This window comes from Populus trichocarpa, chromosome 18, assembly GCF_000002775.5.
Source record: "Populus trichocarpa isolate Nisqually-1 chromosome 18, P.trichocarpa_v4.1, whole genome shotgun sequence".
Lineage (NCBI taxonomy): Eukaryota > Viridiplantae > Streptophyta > Magnoliopsida > Malpighiales > Salicaceae > Populus > Populus trichocarpa.
The window spans coordinates 11,556,397-11,575,683 of record NC_037302.2 but is presented as its reverse complement, the minus strand read 5'-3'; the positions used below and the strand labels follow the sequence as shown (position 1 = coordinate 11,575,683).

At 32.7% G+C, this 19,287-nt stretch overlaps 1 protein-coding gene across 7 annotated transcripts; it reads right to left on the bottom strand.

Annotated features, from left to right (window-relative positions):
* Window positions 1-1,883: 1,883 nt before the first annotated feature.
* Window positions 1,884-10,497, bottom strand: LOC7461595 (uncharacterized). 7 transcript variants are annotated; one of them, XM_024589718.2, is made up of 10 exons: window positions 10,227-10,495; window positions 7,496-9,968; window positions 7,312-7,413; window positions 6,966-7,118; window positions 5,836-5,999; window positions 5,496-5,643; window positions 5,058-5,180; window positions 4,880-4,967; window positions 2,404-2,849; window positions 1,884-2,285 (listed from the first exon to the last, which is right to left on the bottom strand). In XM_024589718.2, the coding sequence occupies exons 2-9, from the start codon at window positions 9,872-9,874 to the stop codon at window positions 2,683-2,685; spliced, it is 3,324 nt and encodes a 1,107-aa protein (XP_024445486.1). In that variant the 5' UTR covers window positions 9,875-9,968; window positions 10,227-10,495; the 3' UTR covers window positions 1,884-2,285; window positions 2,404-2,682. The 7 variants fall into 7 exon arrangements, with proteins under 7 accessions (XP_024445486.1, XP_024445485.1, XP_024445487.1 ...); XM_024589717.2 differs by having other exon boundaries at window positions 7,496-10,495; XM_024589719.2 differs by lacking the exon at window positions 1,884-2,285 and adding an exon at window positions 4,515-4,626 and having other exon boundaries at window positions 2,691-2,849; window positions 7,496-10,497.
* Window positions 10,498-19,287: the final 8,790 nt, after the last annotated feature.

Sequence of the window (19,287 nt, the reverse complement as noted above, 5' to 3'; positions counted from 1 at the left end):
AAACACTCCTACATTATTCAATTTATACTAATAACTATGAATTTAAATTGTGAAACAGACTTGAATTCAAATTTGAAAAGATTTGGATTAAATTTAATTGAAGACTTTGAAATTTAAAAGTTGTTATGACATGTGTCAACCTGTCATAGACCGGTGAACATCCATCATCCATCTCGTCTCCTATTTCATCCATCGTCAAAATCATCCTATAAGTCCATAACAAAAAGACGAGCTAGTCTCACATCCCATCCATAAGATAGTGGGGTCTATTTCTTCATATATTTGTTTGTTTGTCCTTCATTTTTTTAACTTTAGTTATCAAGAAAAAATTTCAATTTCATCCTTCCACATTATGTTGATTGATGATTGAGCTTGATGATTTATTTGGTTCTCCCTTTTTTTTTTTGGGTTTTCACTATCTAAAAAAAAATCCTGGCATTGATTTGGATCTTGATTCCGCTAAGAAGAATTTGGTTTGAATGTTTGCAAATAATTAAAATATGAGGGGACTAAAATTGAAAGTGAGGTGAAATGGCAGCCATTTATTAAAAAAATAAAATATTTTTATTTTTTGATCCTTTATTTCTTTTTCTTTTTTCAATTCAGCTATAATCATATATTCTCAACTACACGACTTAGTCTATAGCTATAATCATTAGGATCCCTTTTTAGCATATATTATTACAAGTAATTCTCAATTTATTTTATTATATATATTTATCAGATTTTGAGTTAATGATTAAAATTTTTGTTGGTGCTAAAAAACACATGAACATTTTTTTTTTTTTGTGTTAAGAAAAAATTGGTCTGGCCCGTGACGTAACACGGGTCAATTATCTAGTTAACAAAAACTAAAAGAGAAAGTGAATTCATTATTCACCTCCTCACAAAACATTGTTCACGGTGCTTTGGCTTTTTTTTATTTTCAGTTTCATCCTTTAATATTAGATTTATTGAGAATTAGATTTCATAATTTATTTCAATTTGTTTTCTATGAGGTTATCTTAGTTTTATGTCCCAAGTCATAGATTTAACGAGTTAATCGTGGTTGACTCAAGTTTTTTTGTGTTTTTTTAATTGAATTTTTTAATTTATATTTTAATATTGAGTTGTTTGAGAATTATGATTTATAATTTGTTATTTCAGTCTCATGACTTGGATCATGGGATTAACAAGTTGATTTGAGTTTGTTTTTATCCTCTTTTGTGTTTCTATTTATTTTTTATGGGATTGTTAAAGTCTCATAATCAAAAACATAAATTTAACATATTAACTTGGATTTACCCGATTTGATCAAAAAATAATTATTGAACGCACAACATAGCATAGCATTAACAAATGATCCAGACTAATTGGATATCTGCATTTAAAAAATAAAAACCTTCAGATAGGAAAAACTGAAAGAGGAACAAAGTGAATTTATCGGGACCTAATGTCCCCAGATAATTTGTCCCATTAAATAACACTCAATGGGGCTTGAAACCTTTCATCCAACATTTTCTTTTCCAATTTTTCTGCCAAATGATTTTGGGAATCAAACTAGTAGGAACACTTTTATCGAATTATTTTCCAATCGGTGCTATTCTAATCTTAACTCCAGAATAAACCTACGGAAAGACATCAAGCATAACAATTTTCCATGTCTTGAATCCTTTATGCAGGGAATGGGAATAAACTCAAGGTGGAAGCACATTCACTTGCATGCAACTGTCAGGTGTGTGGAAAAAAATGCGGAATATGGAAAGGCACAAAGTAGCCATGCATTTCACACTCATGAAACAACACAGTTTTTCATTTTCCAATTTCTTTTGATTATGACTTAAACAAAATCCATGAACTACATAGATAAAATTAAACAATATAAATACAATAACAAAATGAACTAAAAAATGAGGAACATCTTTTCTAGCTTCATCAACTCGTACTTTGTTTGCACGAGCTGGATTGCACATATCATGGTGATAATGCAAGTACTTTCTCATACGTTAATCATGTACATCTTACATCTCCAGATCATAAATTGAACATGTATAAGACATGTCTGGGTGTAATTTTGAAAGAACAGAATTAAGGTAATGCAAAAGGTTCATAACAAATTGTTCCAAGTTTCATCCAAAATCAAAGCATAATACAACGTTCTCTCACTCAAGATATAGCTTGGAACTCTTTGATTATGATTTCACTTATATATACACGTCCTCCTCATAAAAAACTTGGTCCAACATCATATAATAGTAGAAATTGCCCAAGGTAAATGACTTCAATCGATTCGAACAAGTAAAAACCTGCATGAGAAAGTTAAAATCACTTCGTTTCCATAGAGACCAATTCATGTGAAAGGAGTGATCCAGAATTATTTGATAAATGAACAATTGATTCACAAGTTCTGAAAGGATAACTTACATTCCGCTTGTACATCCACAGCCCTCTTTGTATAATGTATGTTTCCAGGTAAAATCTGGTGTGCTTATAACTGCACTCTGAAAAGAACAATCCTCCTTCATAGCAACATTAAATAAAAGATTCATGATTGCATAATAATAATATTAGCCTGGAAATATTCCAGAACTAGTAAGGTGGCATTAGACGGAGAAGTCTTTTTTTTTTTATTCACTTTTATTTCCCCTTTTTTCTGCCAATATGACGATCAAGAAAAGAAAATTCACCGCCTCAGAACTGGAATTATTTCACGTTGATTGGAGCAGCCATGTTCCGCAGTCTCCGAGAAATCTCTGAGAATGAAGGTCTCTCTGATGGATCTGAGGACCAACAACTTTCCATCAAAGATTTCCACTCCGGATCACACCATGTGGGAATTTGAGGACGTAATGTGTTGTTAACAATTCCTCCTAAGAATCAGAAGGAAGAAACAAGCAAACAAAGAACAATCAAATACACAAATAAATCATGGCATAATTTGACATAATTAAAGTATAAATATCTCTCGCTTATCAATGTAAAAAAAAATAACAAGTGCAAAATTCAGAGCAGCCATATGCATAAACAGGTATTCTAAACACTTCTGCAGATATGACATGGAATCTCCTGATGCATTGACTCAGCTACTAACTCAAAAACTAGCATGGAAAATCTATAGATACATGCTTCCTTTTAAGAGTTTGGAACAAACTTCAAAAACCTATGCCATAAACATTTGGGCAAGCTAGAGGAAAAATAAATTAAAGAGCACCATTAAATTTAGAAAAACTTAAAATGCAGGATAAACATAAGCTTTCAATATTTCTTGACAACTCGTCTGCTTTCCAGTTTAGGTTGTGTGGTTTCTTTGTTCACAACAAGGCTTACTGTTTCCCATACAAATAAATTAGTCCAAGTCTGATTTATACCCACACACACACACAAATATATAACATCAATTCAGGTCCAACTCTAGAGTTGATTCACATGACATAAGAACAGATCATTGACATGGTACATATAAATCTTAGAGGTCATGGTGCTCCATCTATTTACAGCCCACATCTTTCTTCTGATCTCAAGGAAGATTGTCAGTAGGTACCTATGATCTTAATTTCTCTTTCTCACAGTGTGAGCTACTAGCAGTTCTAAAAAGGACTATGGGAATGAAAGAATAGAATAAAGTATTCTTCCTCTCATCAACTGGTCACTCATGCTGAGACTAAAACAGAGTCCATTGATAGTCACTAGTCAGCCATCAACACAGAATGCAGGATGGACCAATGAAAAACTGCCCTTACTAAAAATGTACCAGAGTTAGCTCAATATTGTTAAAATATCCAATAAACATAAATTAGAAATCAGAAACCCATTGGTTTACCCAATGAAAAGCCTGCTGTCAAATATCTTGAGCATCCAGGTCCCCACATGCAATTAAGGAAATGCAAAAGTCAAGAGCTATGTGCTTTATTATGTATTAAAGAGACATTATTCAGAGTATTAGAGTGAAGTGGTTAAAAAGGAAAGATAAAATTGGAGAACTATGGGATCTAAATCCCTGTTAAACTTAAAGACAATTTCTGTATAAAAATTAAAAAGCATAGTTAGGTAAGCTGTATGTAGTAGTGCTGGCGATGTCAAAGTAATATGTCCATGAAATACATGGAGTAAAAGCTAAAATGAGCATTAAGGTGAAAATTTAAATGAATAAAAAGATCATATAAAATGAATGTATGAGTAGGAAGGTGGTGATGACACTCATTGAGAATAAATCAAGGGAGAATCATATTAATTGGTTTGACAGTGCTCAAGAAAGGCACGTAGATGCTCCAATGCAGAAGAATTAAGCAGCTCCTACATCATCCTTGCATCCATGTGGTGCAGTTCAAGGGCTTTTAAGGTGTTTCCCTGACTGATATACTCAGAGATTCAGACACTCTTTAGTTGTCAAAGCTTTGTTTCTTGTTCTTTTCTGTTCATTTCGATGGTTTCTTATCTCGAAATTTAAATATCTGTTCGCTTCTCATCAATACTACTAACTTTATCTAAAAAAGAATTAAGCAGCTAAGTTTCCAGAGCAATTCAAAACACCATACCCTGTAGCCATCCAAAATTTTGACCCATGCCCAAATATGTCTTGAATTTGTAAAGTGAAGCCTGTACTAGGATATAACCTAATTTCCATTGGCTTTCCTGATTCTTCATCACCTAGATATTGCATGCTTCTTTAGTGTTCATGCTGCACAGAGACATGGTTATCCAAAAATACATGGTAACAACAATTCAGGTTCAAAGTCCTTTAATTTACACTCGACGAGCAAGACATCTGAAAACCCAGGTTAAAAGAATCTAATCTTCCATCCATGTGTTGATAAATGAACACTTTCCTATGAGTATATGGAAAAATAAATTATATTGCAATTGATATCCTTATTCATTATACAAAAACATGGATGCTTACCAATTATGGAGGCGCAATGCTTGTTAGCATAAGGTTCTTCTCCTGTAAGCAATTCCCACATAACAATCCCAAATGAATAAACATCAATCTACAACACAAGATAATAAGATGTTACTTCAACTAGCCAAGACAGAAAAGAAAAATTAGTTTAGGCATTTTTATCTGAGCATAATATTACCTTCTCTGTTACCATGTGGTTTTTGCCACTCAAAAGCTCAGGTGCCATCCAGGGCAAAGTTCCGCGAACACCACCTGAAACTAACGTGTGTTGTTTCACCTTTGACAAGCCCAGATCACCAATCTAAGAATGCAAAATGTGTTAGATGCCAAATTCACGCCCTTCAGAAATGATTACCGTTATTAGAAGAACATAAACTACAACTTTGAAATGAATCAGCCAGGAAATTCATAGAGCTGAACACCAAATAAACATCAAAAGCTGAAAAAAACACCAGGCTTCAACTGTTGTCCACTTAATTACAGGAAGCTGGCCGTTAAAAGCACTTTAAAAAAAAAAGCAGTGACAACAAAGAAATAAAATGAATCTTGGTTAACAGAAGAAGAGATTAACCCAAGTTTAGACCTCAGTTCTACAATCATTTCTATTTCAGCATACCTTGCAAACTGGCCGTTGCGGATCTCTCATATTTACTAACAGATTCTCACATTTCAAATCAAAATGAACAATGTTCTTCCCATGCAAATACTCCATTCCAAAAGCAGCATCCATAGCTATGATTAGTCTCTTGCGACGATCAATGGTTCTGTTCAAAATATTACAGTGTTACAGATTCTAACTCAGAATGTTTGTTTGTAGACTATCTTTTTTCCCCAAATAATTAAGTTTTAGTAAAGCAAGCTTCATTGACAGTTGACAAAGAATAAGAACTCTTCTAACAACGTGAGATAGAATATTCAAAAGTGCAAACTCATGACATCACCAACAGCATGGTTACCTGTCCTTCTTCTGCAAAAACTGTTTCAGAGATCCATTAACCATAAACTCAGTAACAGTTGCTAAAGATCCATCAGGGCCATCACGAACAATACCATAGAAAGAAACAACATTTGGATGGTGTAATGAACTCAATATCAAAGCCTCCTTCCAGAAATCTGCAATCTACAAAAGCAACATTAATGCAATAATTACCATCAATCAACAATTCACTACAATACAGTGTGTTCATATTAGCTACTATAATTTGGCATCAAATCCAAAGAGAATTATTGCAGGTGATTAATTTCATAAGTGAAAACTGTTTGAGATGCACAATATCAACTCCTCTCCAAAAAGATACACTATAAGGTGGTGGCATAATTGAATATATGCATAAAAAAATGGGAAAGATGAAGAATAAGAAACTCTCAACAATCTGGTGAAGTTGCCATCAATAAGAGACATGAATGCATCAAATCTCCTATACAAGTTGTCAAATATGTATAATATAGTCACACACTAAAGGTTTGCTCCTTCCTCAATTCATACACAAGTATCAAAGAACAAAGAAGCAGATATTCAAAGCAAAACACAAACTTCACGTTATAAAGGTCATGATTCAATTTCCCTTTTCTTTTGCTTCAAACAAACTAATTATGCCATTTTTACAGTTATTCTAGATAAACTTAACTCGCACATCATTTCCTACTCTTGCATATTTAGGGGGTGTTTGAGAGTGTGGTAGCGGTTGCAGTTCAAAGTGTTTTTCGCTCGGAAATGCATCAAAAAAATATTTTTTTTATTTTTTAAAAATCATTTTTTACATCAGCACATCAAAATGATCTGAAAACATAAAAACAAAATTAATTTTAAGAAAAAAAAATCAAATTTTTGAGAAACACGGTTTCAACGGCGTTCCCAAACAGCCGTTCCCAAACACTGCTTAAGCACCATGACCCAGCAACACCAAAATTACCACAAGCCTCCCTTTAACACTGCTTTTAAGCACCACTAGCTCACATGCACATGCACATGCACATGCACGAGCACATGTAACACATTGCGTCACTTGAGACTAAGTCAATCTTCCAGAACAAGGCAATGATTAATAACATAAACGAAAAATTATCAGAAGAATATGGGTCCTACCAAGCGCTCTCTTTCAGCAGGTCTCCCAGCAAAGCAGCTGGCTTTTATTCTCTTTATAGCCACATCAGAACCCTTCCATTTCCCATGATGAACAGCTCCATATGTTCCACAGCCTAGTACACGAATCTCCTCCAAGTCATCATTTTTTATTGTCTGGACACAGAATCAAACCTATTGTTAAAAACACAACACACAAAACAAGAAAGTGTAGATAGCAAGGTCCAATAAATAAGATGAATATGCAACATTAAACAAAACAAGCAAGTGTAGATAGAAAGGAACAATAAATAAGATGAATATGCAACATTAAAACATCAATGATGTGAATGTGACAGCAGGCGGGCACCTGCAATCCCCTTTCTATAGCTTCTGCCTCGGCTTTTGTCGGCTCAATTTTGTTGTTTATATTTTCATTGTCAGAGCTCAGCTCTGCTTCTTCATGAGTGTTCTGTTAGACATGCAACGCATTAGAAAAAGATAACATGTTGTGAAATGCTTTTTGAGCAAATAAAAGTTCAGTTCATTCTCACCACAGCTTCAGGCTCCTTTTCATCTATTTCTCCTGATACTAAATCATTCTTTGCAGGATCAGCATTTTCTTCAACTCTAGCTTTCACCTCTTCAGCCTCTTCCAGTGCTGCCTTCTTTACAGAAGCAATTAAATCAGGTAAGAAACTCATACAGCTAATTGACAGATTTGGTTCTCCAAGAACAGCAGAAGGATCTTTTTCTCCCGCTTTCACTGTATCGCCACTTTCTTCAACTAACCTCAAGAAATTGGAATTGAGAAACTCAGGAAATGCTGCCTGGCCATTAATATCATCAATCATATCCTGCTCCGGGCAAGGTACATTTGGCACATCCAAGTTTTCAACCTTCCCTACACCATTTGCGTGATTTTCTATGCCGAGGACGATCTTTCCCTCCATCTTTGATGCTTTGGTAACAGTGTTATTACATAACTCAGGGTTGTAACCAGAAGCAGCTATATTTGCGGATGAGTTAAGCATTTCATGTGGGAGTGTTGGTCGAATGGGTTCCGGAGGAAAAGACTGCTTATTTTCTAGCCCATAAGTATTTGGATTCAATTTCAACATGTGACCATAAGAATATTCCAAGGAAGTTGTCCCATCAAAAACAAGCATTTTCTGAGAGGACTCAACCCAAGGTTGCTGACTATCTATGCCAATGCCATTCCTTTGACTACCACTAAGAAATGATGGATTAACAGCACCATTTATCTGCAGACCTGCACTGGACGCTTCATAAGGAGTTCCATGCACTGGATTTTGAACATTTCTCCGTAAAGTCTGTGGATGTGCATGTCCATGTGGCAATGAATGAAGATTCTCTGGCCCATAAGCGCAAGGAAAATTCCCATGCTGTACTGAACGTTCTTCAGGAGGTGAAACGTGTAGGTTGTGGACAGCAACTGCACCTTGATCGTGAAAAACATCGTTGCCCAATTCAGGCCCAGCCTGGTGGTGCGAGGACATATGATGACCATCCACCAAATTTCCATGTCCAAGGGGATAATTCATGCCTGGACCATCTACAATGTACTGATCATTGAATCTTGTGGCTCCAGAGATATGTGTTCTGGCTTCATCAGTGCAGGGACTCAACTGATGCTGCACAATCCATCCTCTGTCATGGCCTTGAGTGTCATTGTAGACAGCTCGGGGATCATTCAGCTCTCTGGGATAGACTGGGTGGTGCGCCTTTGCATCTGCGTTTAGCATGAAAGTCTCCCTATTCGGAGGACAGTCAGCACCTGGATTAGCAACCTGAGGGACTCCGTTTCCCATGCTGGGTTGCTCGAAATGCAGTTGATTTCTTGGGAAAGGCCCCCTGCAGTGCTCACAAACAATGTTCCCTTCAAAATTACCGGGACCATGCGGCAAGTTACCAGGAAAACCACCCTTATGACCACATACGCCTCCAGCAGGCATCCATACTACATTTTCGGAATATTGTGGCTGGTGGTCATAAGGGGGATGTTGATTTAGCTGCGACCGAGCACATTCTTCAAGCATTCTATCCATGCCTTTATCGGGTAAATCCCCAAACTGCATACGGTAACGCGAAGAAGGGGGTGAATTTGGAAACTCTGATAATGATCTTGGATCATGGTGTCCATGATGCCCAGGAGAATAATATGCAGGGCTCCATGAACTCTCCATTTCATTATACCTTGGAGCAATAGTAACATGATGCAAGTTGTGCTGTGATATTGGCATCTCACCACTCCTTTGGCTAAGGAGACCACCTTCAAGACCCAATCCATTAAAAAACTGTTCTTGTAAATGAATATCATCAACTAGACCAATCAAAGGGGAGTCAGCATGCTGCCTTCTAAAATCAGGCCCATCATTCAAATTATTCAGCGCATCCACATACCTCCTCTCGCTCTCCCTCCCATCCCCATCAACATAATGCGCCGAACCATCTGGGTCTGTATTCAAAAACAGAAAAATCCTAAGCCTGGTGAAACCATCCCCAGAACCCAATTTCTCATACTCCTCCATCATGTTAATCACATCATCATCATTCACAACCGAAACTAATGCATCAAGATCCTCATCAGGCTGCTGATACTTCAACACCATCGCCCCATCATAAAGCTCTCTCATTTTACTCATCAACTCCTCATAACTAATATCCATAGGCAAACTCACAATCCGCGTCTCTCCACCCACATAACGCAATTTCCCATCTTGAGGTCGAGGCATTATGCTACCTAAGAAACTACACAATAATTTAACACGGGGAGTATCATCGTTCGAACCAGGGTTGGAACCAGCGGTGGAATTAGTGGTAGACATTGGTGTATCCATAAAGTGAAAGGCTTGCTGGTTATCAACAGGATTAACAGTCTTGTTCAAGCATTCAATTCTTTTATTACACATGAATCATCACCTCACAACACATCAATACTAACAGCTTTATCAGACTTGAATGCATACAATACTGATTCTTCATTAAGCAGCTCATAAAAAAACCCTAAAATCATCAAAACCATCCATATCAATAGTCGTTTCCAACTAATGCCACCACCACCCCACAAATAAAAACGAGGAAAAAGAAACCCTAAATTAAATGTTAAGAAAACAAACTAAACCAAGAGAAACTACTGTTTTAAACAACTCAAAATATCAAAAAGAACCCTCCTTTAAGAACCCAGATTCGATCGTGTAATATAAAAGAAAAAAAACGAAGAAGAAAGAAAGAAATCCTAGATTCTAAAAGAAAGTAAAATACCTGGTGAATAAATAGATAAAAATGAAAAATAGGGTTCTTCCAAGATTGGATTAAAAATATGTCGGTGTGTTGTGTGAATTGGTTTAGTGGGATTTCAGAGAAAAGAATGAAAGAAAAATAAGGAAAAAATTGGGGAGGGGGTATGGAGGGAGAGGCCTGAGGATGAGGGTTGGCTTGTGGTGTGACAGTGATGATGAGAGAGAGAGAGAGAGAGAGAGAGTGCAACGGCTGCTTGCCAGGTAGTGTCACACGTGGCAGCCTCTTCCTTTTTGTTTTCGTTACTTTTCTTTGGAACATATAGGTTTTTCAACATGGAAGAGGCCAAATTCTTGGAGTTGGAGGGTGAGGGTGAGGGTGGTGGACAACTGGACACGATATGCATGCTGCGTGTTCAAAACTCCTTACCTTTTCACGTTATACGGAGCGTTTGGTGGTTGGACCATAATAATAATAATCTACCTCGCTTTTTTAAAGAGTGTGTAGGAATATGATAATATTTATTTTTAAAACAAAATTGTTTAAAAATACATTTACATAAATTTTTTTATTTTTTAAAAAAAAAATTGATAGTACATCTCAACAATTCAAAATTATAAATCAAAAAAATCAAAAATCAAAAAAATTAAAAATTCTTAAAAACATTTTTTAAACAAAAAAACAAACATATTAATCTACCACATTTTAATACTTTTTTCATATTTCATTAATTAATTATTATAATTAAAAAAAAACTAAAAATGCTCAGTGTTTCACTGTGCAAGTCCACAGTGAAACGCTAAGCAGTATTCTTTTTTTTCTTTTTCTTTTTTGTTTTCTTTTTCCCATTTTTTTCTGTTTTTATTTTTTTCCCATTTTTTTTTCTCTTCTTCTTCTTCTTTTTTTTTCTTTTTTTTTTGTTTTTTTTGTTTTTATTTTTTTCCCATTTTTTTCTGTTTTTTTTGTTTTTGGTTTTCTATGCCTTTATGAGTTTGTTTTTTGCTTTTTTCTTTGTGTATTTTTCTTTTAATGAATTTTTTTGTTTAATTTAATTTGTTAATGTTAATTTTTTTATTTAGTTATCAAATTTTCAAAAAACTAAAACTGCTCAGTGTTTCACTGTGCAAGTCCCCAGTGAAACGCTGAGCAGTCTTCTTCTTTTTCTTTTTTTTTTCTTTTTTTTTGTATTTATTTTTTTCCCCTTTTTTTTGTTTTTTTTTTATTTGTTTTTGGTTTTCTATGCCTTTATGGGTTTTTTTTTTTTTTTGCTTTTTTCTTTGTGTATTTTTCTTTTAATGAATTTTTTTGTTTAATTTAGTTTGTTAATGTTAATTTTTTTATTTAGTTATCAAATTTTCATAACACGGATCCCGGGTTTGACGGGTTAACCTGATTTGACGAGTTAACCCGAATTTTTTTTCTTTTCTTTTTAATTAATAACATATACTAAAACTGTTCAGTGCTTCACTGTGCAGTCCACAGTGAAATGCTAAACTATTTTTTTTTCGTTTTTAATTTTTTTTCTGTTTTATTTATTTATTTATTTTGCTTTGTATGCCTTTATGGGTTTTTTTTTTGCTTTTTTTCTTTGTGTTTTTTTTATTTTAATGAAATTTTTTGTTTATTTTAGTTTGTTAATGTTAATATTTTTTTTAGTTATCAGACTTTCATGACACGGATCCCGGGTTTGACGAGTTAACCTGGATTTTTTTTTCTTTTTTTAAAGTTTGACGAGTTAACCCGGAATTTGTTTTTTGTTTTTTTTCTTTTTAATTAATTTTTTTTCGTTTAGTTTAGTTTTTTAGTGTTAAATTTCTTTCTATTTAATTATCAGACTTTCATGCCACGTATCCCGGGCTTGACAGGTTAACCTGACAATTTTTTTTCTATTTAGTTATCAAACTTTCATGACGCAAATCCCAGGTTTGACGAGGTTAATCTAGTTTGAAGGGTTAACCCAGTTAATTCATATTTTTTTTCTTTTTCTTCATTAGTTTTTTTCTTCCTATTGGTTTTTTTTCTTTGTTTTTTTAATTAATTTATTTAATTATCACACTTTTATGACACGACCTTGCAGCCAGACTCACATTCAAGACTCTTGGGTCCGGTGTTGTAGCCAGACTCACTTAAACTTGAGTCATGTAAGTTTAATATTATTATTAATATTATAAATATTACTCTTGGGTCAAGCGTTGCAGCTAAATCAAAGGCTCTTGGGTATATCTTTGCAAAAAGACCCAACACTCTTAGATCTTAGCCTTTTTTGATATTTTTTATGCAAGAAAAAAAATTAACCCGTGGCGTGTGCCTTTGTTTTTTTTTCCTCTCTTTTTCTTTTTAAGCCTTTTACTGTGGATTGCACAATACAGTTCACAGTGAAAAAGCTGATGCCTTTAGTTTTTTTTGTGTCTTTTTTTTAATTATTTTTTTTAATTTAGTTTCTTAATATTAAATTTTTTCTATTTAATTATCAGACTTTCATGACATGGATCCCAATTTCGACATTAATCTTTTTTTTAATTTATTTTATTAATAATAAATCATTTTTCTATTTAGTTATCACACTTTCATGACATGAATTCCAGGTTTGATGGGTTAACCTGGTTTGGCGGGTTAACTGGGTTGATTCAGATTTTTTTTCTTTTTCCTCATTAGTTTTGTTTTTCCGATTTCATCTTTTAATATTGTATGCAGTCCACAATGAAAAGGCTAAAGCCTTAGTTTTTTTTTTTTTGCTTTTTTTTTATGCCTTTCACTGTGGACTGCACAGTGCAGTCTATAGTAAAAAGATTGATGGCTTTTTATTTCTTTTTAATTAATTTTTTAATTTAGTTTGTTAATATTAAATTTTTTTCTATTTAGTTATCAGACTTTCATGACACGGATCTCAGGTTTGACGGGTTAACCAAGTTAATTTAGATTTTTTTTTCTTCATTAGTTTTTTTCTTCTTATAAGTTTTTTTTCTTTTATTGTTTCTTTTTATTTAATATTTTTTATTTAATTTAGTTCATCAATATTAATTTTTTTTCTATTTAGTTATTGACTGATGCCTTTAGTTTTTCATTTTTTTTCTTTTTTTCTTTTTGCTGTTTTTATGCGTTTAACTGTGGACTGCACACTGGAGTCCACAGTGAAAAAGCTGATGTCTTTTTGTTTGTTTTTTTCCTTTTTAATTAATTTTTTTCGTTTAATTTAGTTTGTTAATGTTTAATTTTTTTTCTATTTAGTTATCAAATTTTCATGACACGGATCCCGGGTTTGACGGGTTAGCCCAGTTAATTTTGTGTTAACCCGTCAAATTGTTTTTTCTATTTAGTTATCAAACTTTCACGACATGAATCCAAGATTTGACGGGTTAACCTGGTTTGAAGGGTTAATCCAGTTAATTCAGATTTTTTTTCTTTCTCTTCATTAATTTTTTTCTTCCTTTTAGTTTTTTTTTCTTTTTAATTAATCTATTTAATTATCACACTTTTATGGTATGACCTTGCAGCCAGACCCACATCCAAGACTATTGGGTATGGTATTGCAGTCAGACCCACTTAAACTTAAGTCATGCAAGTTTAATATTATTATTAATATTATAAATATTACTCTTGGGTCAGGCGTTGTAGCCACACCTAAGACTCTTGGGTATAGCTTTGCAAAAAAACCTAATACTTTTAGATCCTAACTTTTTTTTATATTTTTTATGCAAAAACTATTGACCCGCGACATCGCGTGGGTAATGTAACTAGTTACAAGTAAATTTAAAAGGCAATTCATTAGGGGCATGAAAGTCTTTAGGTCTTTACTTGTAAGAGTGTATTTACCAAAGTAATCTTGTAGGGGGGAAAATAGCTTTATGTTCAGGGGTATTGTTGTAATTTTGATTTTTATTGCATAGTAAACTGATGAGTATACTCTTGAGATAAAAAAAAATTTAAAAAATAAAACCCAAGTTTGCGAGATAAAAAAAATCATGTTATTAAATTTTAAAAAGTCCATGAACCTATTCACGGGTTTAGTGTGTTGACTAGATTTGTGAGTTTAACGGGTTTAACTTTTTTTTAAAAAAAAAATTTTGTTTCATATCTTGATATTAGGTTGATTGAGAATTGAGTTTCATAGTTTTTTTCTTTTCACTTTTTATGAGGTTATTATGGTCTAAAAAAAATCTTGATATAAGGTTAGTGCTTGATTTTTCAATCGTCTATTTTTGTTATCATATAAATAAATAAATAATGATTCCAAAAATATAAGTTATTAATTTAAGCAGGGTCCATGATCTTGTTTGTCGATTTGGTGAGTTTAACTTATCTTTTTTCTTTTGTTAAATTCATTTGTTTCAATGTCATCCTTCGACATTGGGTTATTAAGAGTTGAGTTTCATAATTTGTTTCATTTTGCATTCTATAAGACTATTGCGATTTTAAAAAAAATCTTGGTATTGAGTTGGTGCTCAATTTTGTAATTGTTTATTTTTGTTATGGTATAGTTGAATAAAAAGTAGTTTTGATTACAAAACAATTACAAAACAAATTATTAATCCTAGTGGAGTCCATATGACTTGGTTCATGATTTTGATGCGCTGACTTGGGCTACCTAATTCACTAGTTTGGCAGGTTGACACATCGAACCCAATATTTTTTTCTAGTTTTTTGGTTACTAAATTTTTATAATTAATTTTTTTATTTCATCTTTTAATATTGAATTTGTTGAAAAACAAACTTCATGATTTATTTTTGTTTGTTTTATCATGGTCTCAAATGAACATTTATTTTAGAATTAATGCTTGATTTTATAAGTATCTATTTTTCTATCATGTAATTAAATAAAAATAGTTTAAAAAAACAATAGAGTTATTAAATTCAGTAGAGTCCATGACCCAAGTCGTAGAGTGACTGAGGTCAATCCAATTTTGTGTCATCTCACTATTTTTTTAAAAAAATTGTCATCTTGAAATTTTTTTTAAAGTTAAGCCACATTTTTTCTCGATCATCTAAGATATTTTTAAACCCATAAAATTGACCAATTCACATCAAATTAGCTCTTGCATGATTTAATTGAAAATTAAAGCTAGACAAGAAACAAAGTTATTAAACATGATTGAACTTATTATTCATATTACGATCTTGATAACATTTTTCTCTTAATTTTTTAATTTAGTTTTTAGTTAAAATTAATGATTTGTTTTTTGCATTTATTATCCCAAATAATTTTTTATTTATTTAATTAAATACATTTTCAGTTTATAATTAGAACCTTTTTTTGAAGTAAAAAAAATATGTTGAAAAACAATTATAAGATACAGACAAAACACTAGCCACGTGGCTAGTTAAAATAAACTAAAAAAATATAGTGAAATTATTGTATCAAAAACGTTGTAACCCCAGGCACAAGGCATTGTGTACTACGATAGTGATTTCACAGGTTTTTTTTTTTTTTTTTCAATTCTGCTCCCGACAGCAATCTGGTGTTGACTTTTGATAACGTGTCAGTCATCCATTGAGTGACCCAATGAGCTCGTGGAATATTCTTCGCATAAACGACCTCAGATGTTCGATTCCGTATAAAGGTCAATTCTCCGGTCCAAACCCTACCACACGCGCAGGCGTTGTCAGTCAATCTCACTCTGGCTTTCTCGTGAGAAATCACGTGGGCCATGAACATGTGAAACCAGTAATAAAGTTCCAGGTGGCATAATGTATGACACGTCAGTCACCAACCTGTGAAGGGAATGGTATGGTGTCATGAGATACAGCTAGAGGACTCGAACTTTTGTGTACTCGCTTTCTTGTCCTTTCACTTGCATTCTTCAGCTTCGTTCGTTGGTGACCACTGTCTCGTTGTAAATAAATATCCAAACCTCTTCTCAAGTATTTTCATTTATGCCATCTTCAAAGGAGATTTTTTTTTTCCAGCTTTTGGCTCTTTCTGCAATTTGTGTCCTCATGTCTTTTGCGGTTTTGGAGAGAATAGATTCCACAAAAGCTCTTGGAATCTCTTTCAATTAGGTCATTTTCATATTCAATTATGAAAACTTTAATTTGGAGTTTACTAGAGTGAGCAATCTTTTGGGGTCGGTTTTATAAAAAAATATTTTTTTTATTTAAAATTAATTAATTTTTTTTTTAAATTGTTTTAATGTGCTGATATCAAAAATAATTTTTTTAAATAAAAAAAAATATTATTTTAATGTATTTCCGAGCGAAAAACACTTTAAAAAACAACCACAACTACAATCTCAAGCATCAAACATTGCAATAGTTTTTTTTATATATATAAATGTTTCGAGTCAACTTATATATTCATTTAAATTAAGTTTATTTCTCAAATAATCTTAATAACACCTTTTTTATATGGATTAGTTTGAGAATAATTTCTCTAAATTCTATTTTGAGAAATTAAACACAGAGTAAAGAGAGAAAACAAATCTTCTCGACCAGAGAACACATCTTGGTTTTGATTTTGCTTATGCTAGCATGATTTTTTTTAGGGGTGAGCAAAAAAACTGAAAAACTGATTAAACCGAGAAAACCGGAAAAAAAAATAACTGAAAAAACCGAACTATGAAAAAAAACCGATTAAACCGAATAAAATTTTGAAAAAACCGACCGGTTCGGTTTTATAAGCTTGAAACCGAAAAAACCGAATCGAATCGAATCGAACCCAAACCGAAAAAACCGAGCCAAACCGGAAAAAAACCGAGCCAAACCGAGCCAAATTAAAAAAACCATGCCAAACCAAAAAAACCGAGCCAAACCGGAAAAAACCTAGCCAAACAGGTTTGAACCGGTTTTGTCCAAAAAAACCGAACCGAACCAAAACCGGTCGGTTTGAACCGGTTTCGGTTTAAAAAAAAAATAAATTTAATTTGATTATTTTTTTAATAAAAACCGAAACAAACCAAAAATAATCCCCTCTAATTCTCTCTTATTCTTTCTCTGTTTTCGTGTACGAGTAGATAGAGCATGATGATTATAAGGAAAGTTGTAATGTATAATAAATTAATTTTAGTGGTCGCCAATGGGCAAGTGATAATATATATAAAAGTATTTCAAGTGGTAGCATTACCGTATAAGATGATTTAAGAGGTAGAATTAATATAGAATGTTGGCAAAAGTTGCAATATAGCCGTTATATGCAAATGTCATGCAAAAAACTACAGCAGTTGTTTAGTGTACAATAAAGTGTTAATTTACATGTTGCGAAAGGACACAAAAGAAGAGATCTTTTTTCATATCTAAAGCAGGAGGTTGCATTTTGTTATTTGCAAAAAGCAATCAGAGTTCAATTTGAATAATGCCATCAGAAATATATGGTGTATTATGTGATAAGTAATGTTGGAGTAATAAATTACAAGTGTTTGATTTAATAATAATATGATGTATTTGTTGGTACAGGTGAGGCCACAGACACTCTTCAACAGCAGAGAATCGCTAGTCGAGTGTAAAATTCAGATAAGTTGTGAGCCCTATATTAATTGAATTGTTTTATTATGTGATAAGTAATGTTGGAGTAATAAATCATAAGTGTATGATTTAATAATAATAATAATAATAATATGATGTATTTGTTGGTACAGGTGATGCCACAGACACTCTTCAACAGCATCATGGGATCGCTAATCGAGTGCAAAATTCAAATAGATTGTGAGCTCCTGCATTAATTGAATTGTTTTATTATTAGAATTTGAACCCATTTATTATTAATTCTTTTGAATAGTAAATTTTTTAATTTGATATCAAGTGTGAGCTAGTTGTTCTAATTTATAAACTAGTGCCTGGTTTTGGACAATGTGAGCTAGTTGTCCTGGTGTGTAGAGACCAGTGCTCGATTTTAGGCAGTGTGACTTAATTAGTTGTTTTGGTGTATGGACTAGCGCCCGGTTTTGGACAGTGTGAGCTAGCTGTCGACTAGCGCCTGATTTTGGACAATGTGAGTTAGTTGTCCTGGTATAGAAACTACTGCTTTGTTTTTGGGCATTGTGACTTGGTAGTCTCGGTTAAGGATTAATGCAGTTTTGGGTTATGTAATTTATTACCCTAATTAAGAGTTTAGTCCCGGTTACGGGATAAATGTTTGGTTCTAAGCGGTAGAGTGAATATGGGAGTTAGAATTGGAAATCTTGGTGTAAAGTGTAACCTTGAATTCAATGAAGTTGTGTTTGTTAAAAAAAGGGGGGGTAAAATTTCATGAGATTATATTTTACTATGTGATTTAATTATGTTTTGTATTAAATAAATTTTCAGGTTCATCTCAGCAATAGGGAGGATGTCAGTTAACTTTAGGACATCTTTTGTTTATGAAATAGTTTGGTTGGTACATGTAAACTTTTAGAGAATTACCTTTTGTTGTAATTATTATTATTATTGTCTGATTGAACCAGTATATGAAAATGTCTTTCTCAAAAGAAATAAGTGAGGGGGGGGGGCTAAAATTTCATAAGATTATATTTTACTATGTGATTTAATTATGTTTTGTATTAAATAAATTTTCAGGTTCATCTCAGCAGTAGGGAGGATGTCAGTTAACTTTAGGACATCTTTTGTTTATGAAATAGTTTGGTTGGTACATGTAAACTTTTAGGAAATTATCTTTTATTGTAATTAAAAACTTAGAAACTAAGATATTGTAATTGAACTTAAAAAAGCTTATATAGTATATTATGTGGTCTAACCGATTTTATTCTTTTAAGCTGTAATGTATGTATTTAATTAACTCATTGAGTCTGTATATTTGTGTGTGTGTGTACTTAAATGTTTGTGTAAATATGGAGTATAATGATAAGATCTTTGAAATGTGAAAATATATTTGAAATCTTAAATTGTTGAATAGAATAAAAGTTTAAAATGATTGTGTCCAGGATGATTGGATAGTGATTTTGTGTTTGATGTCGATAACTTAATATTGAAATATAGAATGAAACTCTGCTGAAATTTTAGTAGAAAAAAATCATTCTAATTTTAAATTGAATTATGATATTTGTATTTATAAGTGGAGTATAAAGAGTGGAAGTGGTTATAACAAACCTCATTTATGTTGTCAAGATATTATCTATAAACATGATCATTTTAAAAGTGTACCTATATGAACAAAATT

Coding starts and splice junctions, on each gene's coding strand:
- LOC7461595 (XM_024589717.2), bottom strand. CDS start 9,874: ATGTGTAATAAAAGAATTGAATGCTTGAACAAGACTGTTAATCCTGTT. Junction 7,119..7,311: donor CTATAGAAAGGGGATTGCAG/GTGCCCGCCTGC, acceptor TTCTGTGTCCAG/ACAATAAAAAATGATGACTT. Junction 4,968..5,057: donor ACCACATGGTAACAGAGAAG/GTAATATTATGC, acceptor CTTGTGTTGTAG/ATTGATGTTTATTCATTTGG.